At 43.7% G+C, this 12,253-nt stretch overlaps 1 protein-coding gene across 1 annotated transcript; it reads right to left on the reverse strand.

The window, feature by feature from the left end:
- Positions 1 to 2,454: 2,454 nt before the first annotated feature.
- LOC128768497 (meprin A subunit beta-like) lies at positions 2,455 to 11,821 on the reverse strand. Its single transcript, XM_053881415.1, has 17 exons — positions 11,780 to 11,821; positions 11,614 to 11,682; positions 11,430 to 11,536; positions 11,237 to 11,354; positions 10,042 to 10,223; positions 9,512 to 9,724; positions 7,440 to 7,601; positions 7,333 to 7,359; positions 7,045 to 7,254; positions 6,415 to 6,867; positions 6,030 to 6,203; positions 5,838 to 5,943; positions 5,470 to 5,715; positions 5,089 to 5,127; positions 4,609 to 4,641; positions 3,016 to 3,048; positions 2,455 to 2,670 (listed from the first exon to the last, which is right to left on the reverse strand). Exons 3-17 carry the CDS (start codon positions 11,524 to 11,526, stop codon positions 2,589 to 2,591), a joined length of 2,175 nt encoding a protein of 724 aa, XP_053737390.1. The 5' UTR covers positions 11,527 to 11,536; positions 11,614 to 11,682; positions 11,780 to 11,821; the 3' UTR covers positions 2,455 to 2,588.
- Positions 11,822 to 12,253: the final 432 nt, after the last annotated feature.

Here is a 12,253-nt window from a genome sequence, read left to right on the forward strand (position 1 = left end):
GTTTCCCATCAAAAATCCACCATGATCAGGGAAAAGAGTTTGAGAACCATCTCTTTCGAAAACTCCAGAGTTACAGTGGTATCCAGCACTCTCGAACAACACCATACCACCCTCAAGGTAACCCAGCAGAGCGGTTCAATCGAACGCTTTTGGGGATGTTACGTACACTGGAGGAGACTCAGAAATCAAGGTGGAAGGAACATCTTAATAAGATCGTCCATGCATACAACTCAACTGTGAGCGATGCGACTGGTTTCTCCCCCTTCTTTTTACTTTTTGGACGCGAGCCAACGTTGCCTGTTGATCTGCTCTTCCCAAGAAGAGAAGACCAGAAACAATCACCTGTAGATTATGCAGAAAAATGGAGAGACGCAATGCATCAAGCATACGAAATCGCAATGCAAAACATGAGAAAATGTGCAAAGAGGGGACAAAGAAACTATAATCAGCGGACATGGAGTTGCTCACTTGAACCAGGTGACCATGTACCGGTCAGAAATCTTACCCCAAGGGGAGGACCTGGAAAACTACGCAGCTACTGGGAAGACTCCATATATGTAGTCAGTAAAAGGAGAGGGCCAGATAGCCCTGTTTATGTTGTCGAACCGCTACACGGTCCAGGAAGAAAACGAGTCTTACACCGTAACTTGCTCTTGCCATGTCCGTATCTGGTTGACAAAGAGTCTACTAAAGGAAAAAACAGAAGCGGAAGGGAAGAGGATTCAGAACGAAGACAGCCAAGTCAAAACATAAGAGAGTGTCGAGAAAGAATGAGTGATAACTCCTCTGATTCGGACAGTTCTTGTGTTCCTGACTTTTCATTGTGGACCTCACCAAGACACGCTGAGAGTTTACTAGATGCAGAAGCAGAAGAGTTTCATCCTCGCAATCAAATGGGAGATGCTCAAGTAGAGGCATCTGTGTATCAAGAAAACCAGGAAGTCGATCCTCCTGAAGTGAACATTGACGTGGGATCTGTTGCTGATGAGAGTGGGGTTGAATCTGAAGAGGATGGTGATTTGGAGACACCCAGACATAGACCAGCGAGAGTCAGAAAGCCAAGACAAGTTTACACATATGATCGTCTTGGTCATCCGACATCGAGGCCTCTGCGGGTCTATCCGGTCAGTGTGAGACAACAGTTGGGGAACCCAGACCACTCTTCAAGATCGCTACTGTATCCTTTTCAGAACAATTTGCAAAGGTTTTACTGTTGAATAGATAAAGAACTGATTGTTAAGTCCTGTTATTAGTAGATAGTGTGTGTATTGAGTTTGTGATAGAACGTGTTTTCACAAGAATTATTAAGAGTATTATCAACTTGTACTACAGTTCAAATGAAGACGTATTCTGAATGAGGAGGCATATTGCTTAACCAGAAGTTAAGTGTGTGAAGGTTAGTAACTTGATTATCATATGTAGGTTATGGCATGAAAATATGTGAAAATAACATTTTCAGGGTAAAATTGGTATTTTCCTTGTCCCATTCTGAAGATTGGGGGGCCCACCATTACTTCAGAGGACGATTCACCCTTTAATTCTGATGGACTATAATTAGCCGTGTGTTGTTGCCATGGAGGAGAACGATGAAGAAGAACGGATGCTAAACAGGACTGAACGTTACTTTATGTAGTACAGATAAAGTTAACTCTTAGGTTCATGTCATTGATATTGACTATTAGTATAAAATGTTTCCCAACATTTGTTTTAGTGGGGGAGGGTGTAGCGACCTGGAGATTTGAAGTATTTTCTTTTGATATAGTTTTGTTTTGTCTTGCTGTGGTGTCTCGGGTATGGTGTTGGGGTGATGTATTTCTGTTTGTCGAGTGTGGATGACGTCATCAAGGGGCGAGAAGAGGCGCGCCAGCGGTGTGGTGTATACATGTGGTTGAACCTGACTTTGTGCCTCACTCTGTCCAACGGAAAGAAAAAAACACAGAACTGGGACGAATAAAGTTGCCGAAACTGGATTAAGTCTCGTGGTTCAAGGGGGCAACATCTGCTTTACTTCTTGGAGACAAGTTTTCAAAGAAATATTGTCGTCCTGCATGGATGTCAATAAACACTGTTCATTTGAAATTCCAAAGAGTTTCAGAAATTAATTATTGACATTTATAGTGTCTGTTTGCTACAAACCAGGATGTCGACCGCCAAATCATGAACACTGTAGTCGTCATGCTTTGCAATACGGACATGGTATGGAGTTTTTAGTTTTCTTTGAGTGTTGGTATTGAATTTTGGAAACTTGCTGGCTGAGTTGGAGGCTGTTATCCACACACATATGTTTTAATGGTGAAAGCCTCATCCTCCATTCATTGTCTGCGCCACACTCCCTCTCACCTCAGTGGGCAGCGCAGGGATTAAAAGCCTTGGTCTCCGGTCTGAATTCTGAAAACCATGTTGAGAATAGCATCACGGAATGTAAAGCCAGGGGAACAAATCATTTGAGGTTGACTGCATTTATTTGCTTTGATAAAACACCCATCACCAAAATAAATCACGACAAAGACAAATGTCTAAACCCTGTCATTCAATCCCGCACCAGAAAATCCACATTTATTTGGGAGAGCATGAGCTGGTGGTTCCACTCAGGCGATCCAGAGCAGCACTGCTGACAGGAGGATGAGGATGGGCGACGACATCATCGCAGGAGAGAAACAAAAAATGCTCCTGTGAAAAAGAAGAAAAACAACCCAAAGTACTTGAAGTGTTCATGGCAGCAAAGCATCCGTGCTGTGCTCGATACAGTCTGATCTGAGTCCATTTATGTGGCACAGGGGCCAAATCTGACCTTCGAAGACGTTTTACGTGGCCTGCATTGGCTTGAGATTAAATAGCAGCGTAGAGCGCAGCAAAAACTAGGATGATGACATCATGACCAATGGAGATTACTGTGTTCGGGACTTAGAGATGGAAATTTTGATGGGGTTTGATGGAAGAAAATTCATGTGATGGCCAGAGGAAAGAAGCAAATGAAAAGAAAAAAGACATTTCTGTGAGTGGAACACCTTTTACCTGTCATCCAATGTTTCATGGGTCCTGGGTCTCCTAAAAGAAAAAAAAAAATTCAATGAATATTTCCTGACGCTGTTTATTTTCTCTGGATAAAGAAAGCTACTGTTTGGACGATTGTTTATACCGTATTTTCTGGACTATAAGCCGCTTCTTTTTTCTTGCGGTCTGAACCATTGCGGCTTATACAACAACGCCACTAATATATGGATTTTTACTGGGGATGGTCCAATCGATCGGCCACCGATTATGAAAGGCTGACCTCGGCGTGATCGGTGAATGCCGATCTCTGCCTGTCATTGCCGATCACACGACAGTCGGCGCTCTGATGAAGCACCGCCCGCGGTTTGTGAAGCGTCCGCTCCTCCTTCCCTTCCTGCTGACTCGCCGCTTGCTTGGCAACAGCATGTCTACTGTGGAGTTTTTATTCAGTCTGTCATGTCAAGTTTACATCCTGCAGCACATGCACGTTAAAAGGCATCAACGCCACAAATTACATACAATATTTAAAACACCAGCACTTGACAGAGGACAGAGAGTTTTCCGTGCTCGTGAAACTGCAGGAACCAGCGGTCACTCGCAGACACATACGGAATGCTAAGCATATTGCCCAAGAAATAATCATTAATTTCACCGAGCCAGATGACCAGCCGTTTTCAGGTGTCGCTTTTAGACGGAACTGACCGAATCCGCTGCTGTTTTGTGTGTCAGAGGCAGCATTCTTTGGCCAGCTGAATCTGACACTTTAGCAAATGTCCAGAGTGGGAAGTTTCACAAAAGAGGTTGAAGACCTTATGGCTTATGAAGGCTTATGTTGCTGGCAAAATTATTGAGCCTTGTCACATCAAACCGATGACATCCGGGTGTTTTATTTAACTTAAAAGCGCTTAAAATGCGCTGTTTCCACCCACGTGTCAGAGACGATCGACTGGAGGGTGAAAACAGCGCATTTTGAACACTTTAAATGTAAGTAAAATGAGAGTTCATGATTCAACTTTAGAAGATTTCCCAGATTGTTTCATGAGTCAGTCTCGATGCTGGACCCTATTTTCAAATCTCGAACTAGAGGAGAAGTCATGCATTTTCTGCAGCGCAGACAGCACCAGTGCATCCACGGCTTATGGGACGCTGCGGCTTATGTAAGAAAAAGATCTATTTTCCTTCATAAACTTTGTGGGTGCGGCTAATATTGCGGTGCGCGCCATAAAGTTCCAGAAAATACGGTATATGGTTTATTTTTTATTATATTTATTTATTTTTAAGTCAACTGCAATTATCTAATTAGTAAGAACTATTTGTGTATAACTCAATAAAACAAACAAAATAAAAAATAAATAAAATAAACCAAGGCAGAACATGTTCTTCAGTTATGGTGTGGGTTGTTTCCACACAAGTTCTGTGTCTGACAGTTTTTTCTATCCAACTGAGCGTTTCACTCGCTGGATCAGCAACTTTTGGAAAATGGAGAATAAAGTCAGTCACTCATTGTTGTTCATGCTATTCCAGGTTTTTTGCAAAGTTATGTAAGTTACAGAGGGAAGAAGTAAATGAAAAGAAGAAAATGAAACAGTTGTGACGGAGCACTGCTCACTGTACCTGTCATCCAATGTTTTATGGATCATGGGTGACCTTAAAGAAAAAAAAGAAATCACTCAGACTCAGTGCTGAGTACTTTTTTCCGTCCATCTGTCCGTCCATCATCTTTTGAAAAAAGGCATGGAAATTCAGGATGAACTAGTTTGTGTAGGACTAATAAAATAAAACATGAATTCAGAAGTGGCTGCAGGGTGAACAGTGTCATGCGCCCACCAAACCAAGATCGCACTATACAGTCGTCCTCGCCATCTGATAAATGAATGGCTCTATAAATAAAAAGTCAATTCAGTCGATGAGGTAGAAATAGTTCATCAACGTTCTTGCCCTGCTGTTGTTCCTAGGACCGTTTGCACTGGCGATGAATCAAACATCGTGAGGTGGCGTGCGCAAGGTGTGAAGGACAGACGGAAGAAACAGACAAGTATATTCCAAGCAGTTATGATGGTGATGCCCAATCTTCCCGACTGTTACTCCTCCTACCTGCCAACTGTAGCTCCATCGCTCATGGTGGTTGGGGGCCTTTGAAAAATAGAAGGAAAATATAAAAGTCACCGTCTGGAGCTGACAGAGTCAAACTGCCGAAACATTTACACACAATGTATGGAAAACAGTGTGGAAGATTCATTTCAACGTCTCTTGGATCAACAGAAGTCCTCCTCAGTCCTGTGATCTAATTGGTCGGGGAGGAAACTGGACTGAGCTCAACGAAAAACCAGGCAGAGCACATTTCTGTTGTGAACTCACTGTTCAGATTTGACGTATTTTTACGCAGAAGCGGAAAACAACCTTGTGCTTATTAAATATATGTCAACAAAACATTGTTAATTGCTCGACTTTGCTGCTGCACACAAAATGTGTCACCTTTGGTCAGTTGTTGGGTGAGCCGTCGCTGGCTGAGCCGTCGCTGGGTGAGCCGTCGCTGGGTGAGCTGTCGCTGGGTGAGCCGTCGCTGGGTGAGCCGTCGCTGGCTGAGCCGTCGCTGGGTGAGCCGTCGCTGGCTGAACTGTCGCTGGGTGAGCCGTCGCTGGCTGAACTGTCGCTGGGTGAGCCGTCGCTGGGTGAGCTGTCGCTGGCTGAGCTGTTGTTGGGTGAGCTGTTGTCGGCTCCCTGAGGAGGGAAAAATGAAGACTGATTCAAAGTATCACACTGTGGTCGCACTTCTGATCGTACATAGCTGTAATTCAGGAAGATAAATGTTAAAACTGCAGGGTGAAGTCAGGAAACTGTACCGTGTCGTGCATGAGTCATGTCGTGGGTTTTTTGGTGTGAGCTTCACTGCCGTTGGTCCAAGTTTGGCCTTGGGAAGTGAACTTCCATTGATCAGAGGGGTGATATCTAGGAACAGACCAGTTTTGCTGGGTTAGATATCCAGAGTCCAAAGTTTCTCATGTCATTTTCAACAGACGGTGACGCTGCCTTACCTTGGAAGTCAAAGGCAAATACAGCACTTTCTCCTTTAAGAAAGTTGAGGGACTTCAAGTTATCCAGATACCAAAAAAATCCTAGTCCAACCAGCGGCCCGCCAAAGACTTCCTCGCCATCATCGGTCACAAATTCTGCCGCAAACTTGCGCGGATTGTCCCAAACACTTGTCCCTGTTTTTACAAAATAGGTTTTGCTTTTCAGTCTGAAAAAAATGTTTCTATGACAGGCCATTCCCGCCAGGGAAATAAAATGATTCAAATGAAAGAGAAATAATTATCATTAATATTAAAGTTGAGTTTGCTGAGTTCATTTTCCGCACACACAAGCTACATTTTTTTCTTTGACCTGGCAGGAATGGGCTTCCTTGGATCTTATACTCACCATTTTCTGTTGTCATGCTCGAGTCAGTGGTGAAGCTTCTTTGCCTCGACATGTGGTGCTGGATGTTGGGAGTCTGATCCACCACTTGCAGTGTCACTTGTCTGTTCAGACATGGCCACGTCAGCTCATCATCATTCTGGCCAGACAGCACTTGCACTCGCAATCCAAAAAAAAATGTATTCAAATCCACAGCGAAACGATATGCGTAGCCATCACTGGAGTAGTGCCGCGGGCTGAACACGATTGTGCGGGAAGGACTTGTGGTCAAGACGTGCTCAAAATCATCAATCTGCATGGTCACATCAGGACATTGTATTTCTGACAGATTAATGTCATCGATGGAGATGCCACCAGAGGAGCTTCCATTTCCTTTTTGAACTTCAAACTCCACCTGGAATTCACTCTGAGCATCCAGGGAAACATGGTGGATCCTCCAGTGGGACGTTGGTGGTCCTTGGATGAGAGAATGGAAAGTGAAGTTCTCACTGATGCCAAGTGAAAGTAGCAGGATATGAAGTGGTGAATCATGTAAAACAGCTCAGGGGGTGGATTCCTGTGTGAAGGTCACCCTGAATTCTCAATGTAGACTGTGAACCAGGACCTGATAAAACCAGAGGGTCAGCTGCTCACCAGTGACTTGTCCCATGAGACGTGCTGTATTGGTTTCATTGTTGAACTCCCTGATCCAGATGTTCAGCAGGTCGTCCGGGCTCCCATTGTGGAAGTAGTAGAACTGCAGACACTGAAGGTGACCCTGTCTCTTGGGCTTCATTCTGGGGGTCTCCAGCCAGGCAGAGTCGCCTGCTTCACCAGCCGCCGTGCTTACATGCATGAAGTGACCTGCGCCACAGCCAAGTGTCCGAATATGGAACTTCATCTCGGTCATGTTGGAAAACTTGGAGAGTAAAAGGCGCTCACCTTCCTGTGGAGGCTCAGGTTTAAATCCTGCGGGGAAAAATACAATCCTGCTTTAGAGCAACGTTAATGATGCTGGAAAAGACCAGGAGGAAAATGTGTCAGCATACCTTTCTCTGCTGTGACACTGGGAAGACTGGTGTGGTCAGAGCTCGGCCCACCTTCAGCACGCGTGACCCTTTCCCATTTGGTGCTCCCACCTGAGCAGTTTGTCATGTGACACATGGCTCCGTCGGAAAAATCACAATACAGCTGAAAGGCAACGCTGTCGTCTGCAGTGGTGCGTGGAACAAAGTCAAGCAGATCAAAGGTTTGGCCACGGTTTTCAGAATGTTTCATTGTGTTTAAATGTTTCACGATAAAACACTTGGATTGACGGATCCTCAAAGAAGGGCGGGGCGTCAGGGCCAGCAAGGCCTTCTCTGCTGTAATATCTATTCTCCACTGAATATGTCCTTCATATTTATGTCGTAGTTCATCTCAGTGTGTGTTTCGAGGTTAGAGTTTTTGTCCAATCAGAATTCAGCGAGCTTGTGTCGCCAGCTTGTATGAAGTCAGTCGAGGCCTTGAGAATCAACAGTGCAGGCGTCTGTGCACTCTGAGTGAACAGGCACCTGCAGGTGATGGATAGTTGCCACAGCCAATCAGATCATGAGTTGGGGACAGCAGGGCCTTCTGGCTTCGTTGAACATGACTCGTACGCATCCTGTGATTGGATACTCATGGGACACCGTCATTTCCAGATTCACTGCTGCTTTTTTCTCGCTCTCTGAACCCTGTGGCTGAAACATTCATGGTTCTTTTATGGGCAAACAAGCCTCAGACCAGTGAGACCTCAGGTGTTTCGTGACATTCCAGCGCTTGTTGTTGGCCCCTGCATCTTCAGCCACACTGGCTTGGTCACCCAGGCCGAGAGAAGGTTTGTTCACCACTCCTGATCGAGTGAAGACACCAGGCTGCTCTCAAAAGAATCACAGTATATAATAATCCAGAGAATTCTAAATACTTCACTGGCATTAACTAAAGTAACGGAATAGATTACGAAATACTGTGTGGGGATGAATTCTGTAATATGTCATGGAATACATTTTAAAAATGACCCTCCCAACACTTGTGTCCACTGAGTTTATGCAATGAGCTTAGTGGAACAGCAGGTGGCAGTAGCGTGGCAGCGATCAACTCCAGAGACAAGACGTTCTTTTTATGTTGGGAGCGGCATCACTTTCTTTATCATTTTTCTTTTCAAGAACTTCTCCAGAGTTGGTAACTATCAGGGATTTGCAGCTGGCAGGTCAATTCAGTGACTCACTACTGCCTCCATAGGTGGCGAGTGTATTCAAACTGAGCGTCTCATGGCCCAAAGGTGTCGACCAAAAAAGTTTTAGTGGCCCTCGAGGAGGTGCTCTCAGGAACAATATATCATTTCTTTTGAAAAGAGCAGCACCAAGATAACAATCCGAAAAGGTTTTTGTTTACAGTGTTGATTTAAGATTTCGTTCCATTGGATCGAGTCGTGCATCTTTCCGTGAGCAGAGCCACTCTTCCAACTGATCAGCTGCAGTGGGCCTCACCATTTGTGCTGTGGCTTGGAGCTGGCAAACATTACACTGAGATTTCCCGTCATTTAACAGAGTCTTTCAATGTCATGTGAGATAGTTTGAGGACTAGAAACAAGGATGGTTGTTTGATGTATTCACCTTCGTCTCCCTCACACACACGGTCTACATCTGAAGTTCACTGGAACAGAGTCCAGAGTCTGAGCTCCAGTGATATTTGCTTGATGGAAACGACTGTGTGTGGGAACAACAGCTCAAACGGATGTAGAAATCGAGCGCTGCAGTCCACAAAGCTCATCAGCTCTTCCACATGTGAGCAAGCAGCCGGACATCACTGCAGGAGTTCTACTGTCTGGATCGCAGTGTAAACCTCATCAGATCAGTCAAACCTGGGTCATAGAGACGGCACAAGCCGCCACGTGTCAGACGACTCTGCTCTTGAACCAACGTTCAGCACTTTGAATGATAGATTTTTATAGATTTGATGGATTGGTTGTTGACGCCCCACATGCCAGACAATTATCGTTTAACTTCACCAACAGTTTCAGATCAGAACAAGAACTTCTCCCCCAGTCTACTGTTCAAATGCATTGTGTATTAAACGTGTTGTAATTCCTCCTACTTACTGCATTTGTAGCGAAGGTTGAGCTTCTTGGCATCTCCTGGACTCATTTCCTCACTTTGGCCGATCACGTCTTGGTACTTGGGGTCTTTGGTGCGGATTGTGCGAACGACTAATTTGCTGAACTCATATGATCCAAAATGCGTCACAGACCTGTAGTCGTACGGGAATCCTTGGCTGCTGCTGTCATTCACTATATTGAACATCTCTGACTTCCCTGAAAGACATTTTAAATGCATGTCACTCACCAGGCCATGAAGAAGCGTCACTTATTTCTTTGGTTACATTTCTGTAGAGAATCAAGTGTGCTGGGACCAGAAGCCTTGAGGCTGGCATGCTTTGGATTCAGGATATAAAGTGGCACTTAAAGGACCATCAAGCTCTTTTGAGGCGCAAATACGTTGTGAACTACACATTTGCATTATTTTCCTTATATTTCATGAGCAGAGCAAGTGCTTCTCAGAAAACCCCTGTCTCTCTTCTCTGCCCTTTAAATCAATTTACAATCATTCTTCTTGAGGAGAAAAGTTGAACCTTCTTGGATGTTTTCGTAAACAATGGTGATAAAATCATCTCTGTCAGGTCGAACGTGTTCGGGGTAGAAGCCAAGAGTGCGGAGGAAGTGTTCTTCGACAGTGTTGATGAAACTGCAGTATCGACTGAGGGAGATATTGTGTCCTTTTTCCAAGTTCTGTTGTCCTACGGATGAGGAGCACCTGTGGAGGAAACAAATAACAACAAGTTTGACTTTAAAAAGACGTCATCCTTGATTCTTTTCTGGATATATATCTCAGCTTTGTAATGACAATCACTAAACCCCTAAAATTGAATGTACAGTTTTAGCCTCATACAGAGTCTCAGATTCTATTTCACAATAGTAGCTTTTTTTTAATACATTTTTCTATAAAGCATTTTAAAAATAGATATTTCACATACAGTACAATACTTTCCTTCACAATCTTGGTTTGAGCTATTTTCTCACTCACCATGCAGCTCAGAAATGCAGCATGCTGTTATATGGATTTACCCTTTTTAAGTAACTGTTACTGTTACTCATTCGTTTTTATGAATAATTTTAAGTTAAATTTCATCCTCTCTTCTTCTTCTTTCTTCCTCACTGATGTGGCATGTTAGCAACGTCTCTCTGGTTTAAACTGATCAAGAATATCAGTCATTGAAATATTCCACACGTCTTACACAAACCTGTTGGTCTATACTCCGACATGTCGTCTCAGTCAGAGGTTTGAATGCTACATTTCAACACCGCAACACTCACAAGGTGCTCAGGCGCCATCATGTATCATCGACTCAGGCAGAAGGGAACGTATGGATAAACATGGCTCTTCCTCACTTCACTCTATGTTCAGGTGACGCTCCATCTGGCTAACACTGCAGATAACGCTCAGAACATGGAAGACCAGGAGACAATCCCTCATTTCTCAATTTTAGGTTTTTCTTTTTCAGCATCAATTCCATCATTTTTACTTTTCCTCTGGGATTTTTTTTTTTTTTCCTTTTTTCAAATTTTTGATCTTGCCAAGGATCAATTGATTTTTTTATAATATATGTCTGGTGGACTGGATTCCTTTTCTATTATTATTATTATTTTTTTTTTACATTTTTAACACATTAAAATTGTTTTATTTATACATGTTGAATGTTTGTCTTTTCCATAATTTCATCAAAAGACTTTTCCCAGCAGACACTGACACAGTGAAGAGGAACTTACCCGTCTAGTTTTTGGACGTGAATGAAATAGTCCTGCGTCTCTCGGACAGTGAAGTCAATGCATGACTTCAGCCTGAACTGATCCAGTGCTCTCAGGACGATTCCCTTCACATTCAGGTCTTGTTAAAAAATACAGATCATGTATCAAAGCGCGATGATATTGGTTATTGAAGCAGAAGATTATGATCATTTACCGAGGCCTCTATGAAGAGTGTATGGAACTGGTAAATCCCACAGTGAAGATGCTGATGAAGGCACAAGGAACAGCAGCCAAAAACACAGGCCCTTCATCCTGTCCAGTCTGTGAAACAATGAAACAAGTTCATGTCAGAAAGACAAACAGAAGTTTCTCACCTGACCTGCATCTATGTACCAAACCTTGTGCCTTGAAGCCAAATGTTCCTGTTGGACTGTCCAGTAGCATCTGTTTCTCTGGTCAACTGCTGCCTTTTATATGAGCGTCAAAAGTACACATTCAATTAAAACGAAAGAACAGGAAAAACAGGTTTGGCTGGACGACTGAATGAAGTGATGCAACAAATACCTTGGCGGTCTTCACGCCATGCTTCAGATTGTGCTGGGAATATCTGACTTCACTGAAAGCTGGTTGTCTTTGGCATCAACAGCTGCATTGCTCTGTGTTTGATTGACTCGTCTCTTGTGTGTCATGTACTTTGAACCACCTGTGTAACCTGTGTTGACTGGGACCACTGAGCCTTTTCAGAGATGCTGTTCTCCTCTTGGGGTCTTCTGCTTGCAAGCTATACACAAACAGAGAGGGACGTCTGATATTGACGTTTTGCCGACAGCGTCAGTTTTGTGTCGACAGTTGTTGATGTGTGAAGGTGATTCCTTGATACATCCTCAGCCTCAACCTTTCCCTCCTTTATTGTGATGCCTCACTGAACGTGATCCACAAATAAACAGCTTCTGTTTTAATCGCAGTTCAATGGTATGAGAATATTTGTCACAAGGAGCCACATTTTTCACTTTGAATGTATTTAGTATATTAGTGGAT

The sequence above is a fragment of the Synchiropus splendidus genome, chromosome 12, assembly GCF_027744825.2.
Source record: "Synchiropus splendidus isolate RoL2022-P1 chromosome 12, RoL_Sspl_1.0, whole genome shotgun sequence".
NCBI lineage: Eukaryota > Metazoa > Chordata > Actinopteri > Syngnathiformes > Callionymidae > Synchiropus > Synchiropus splendidus.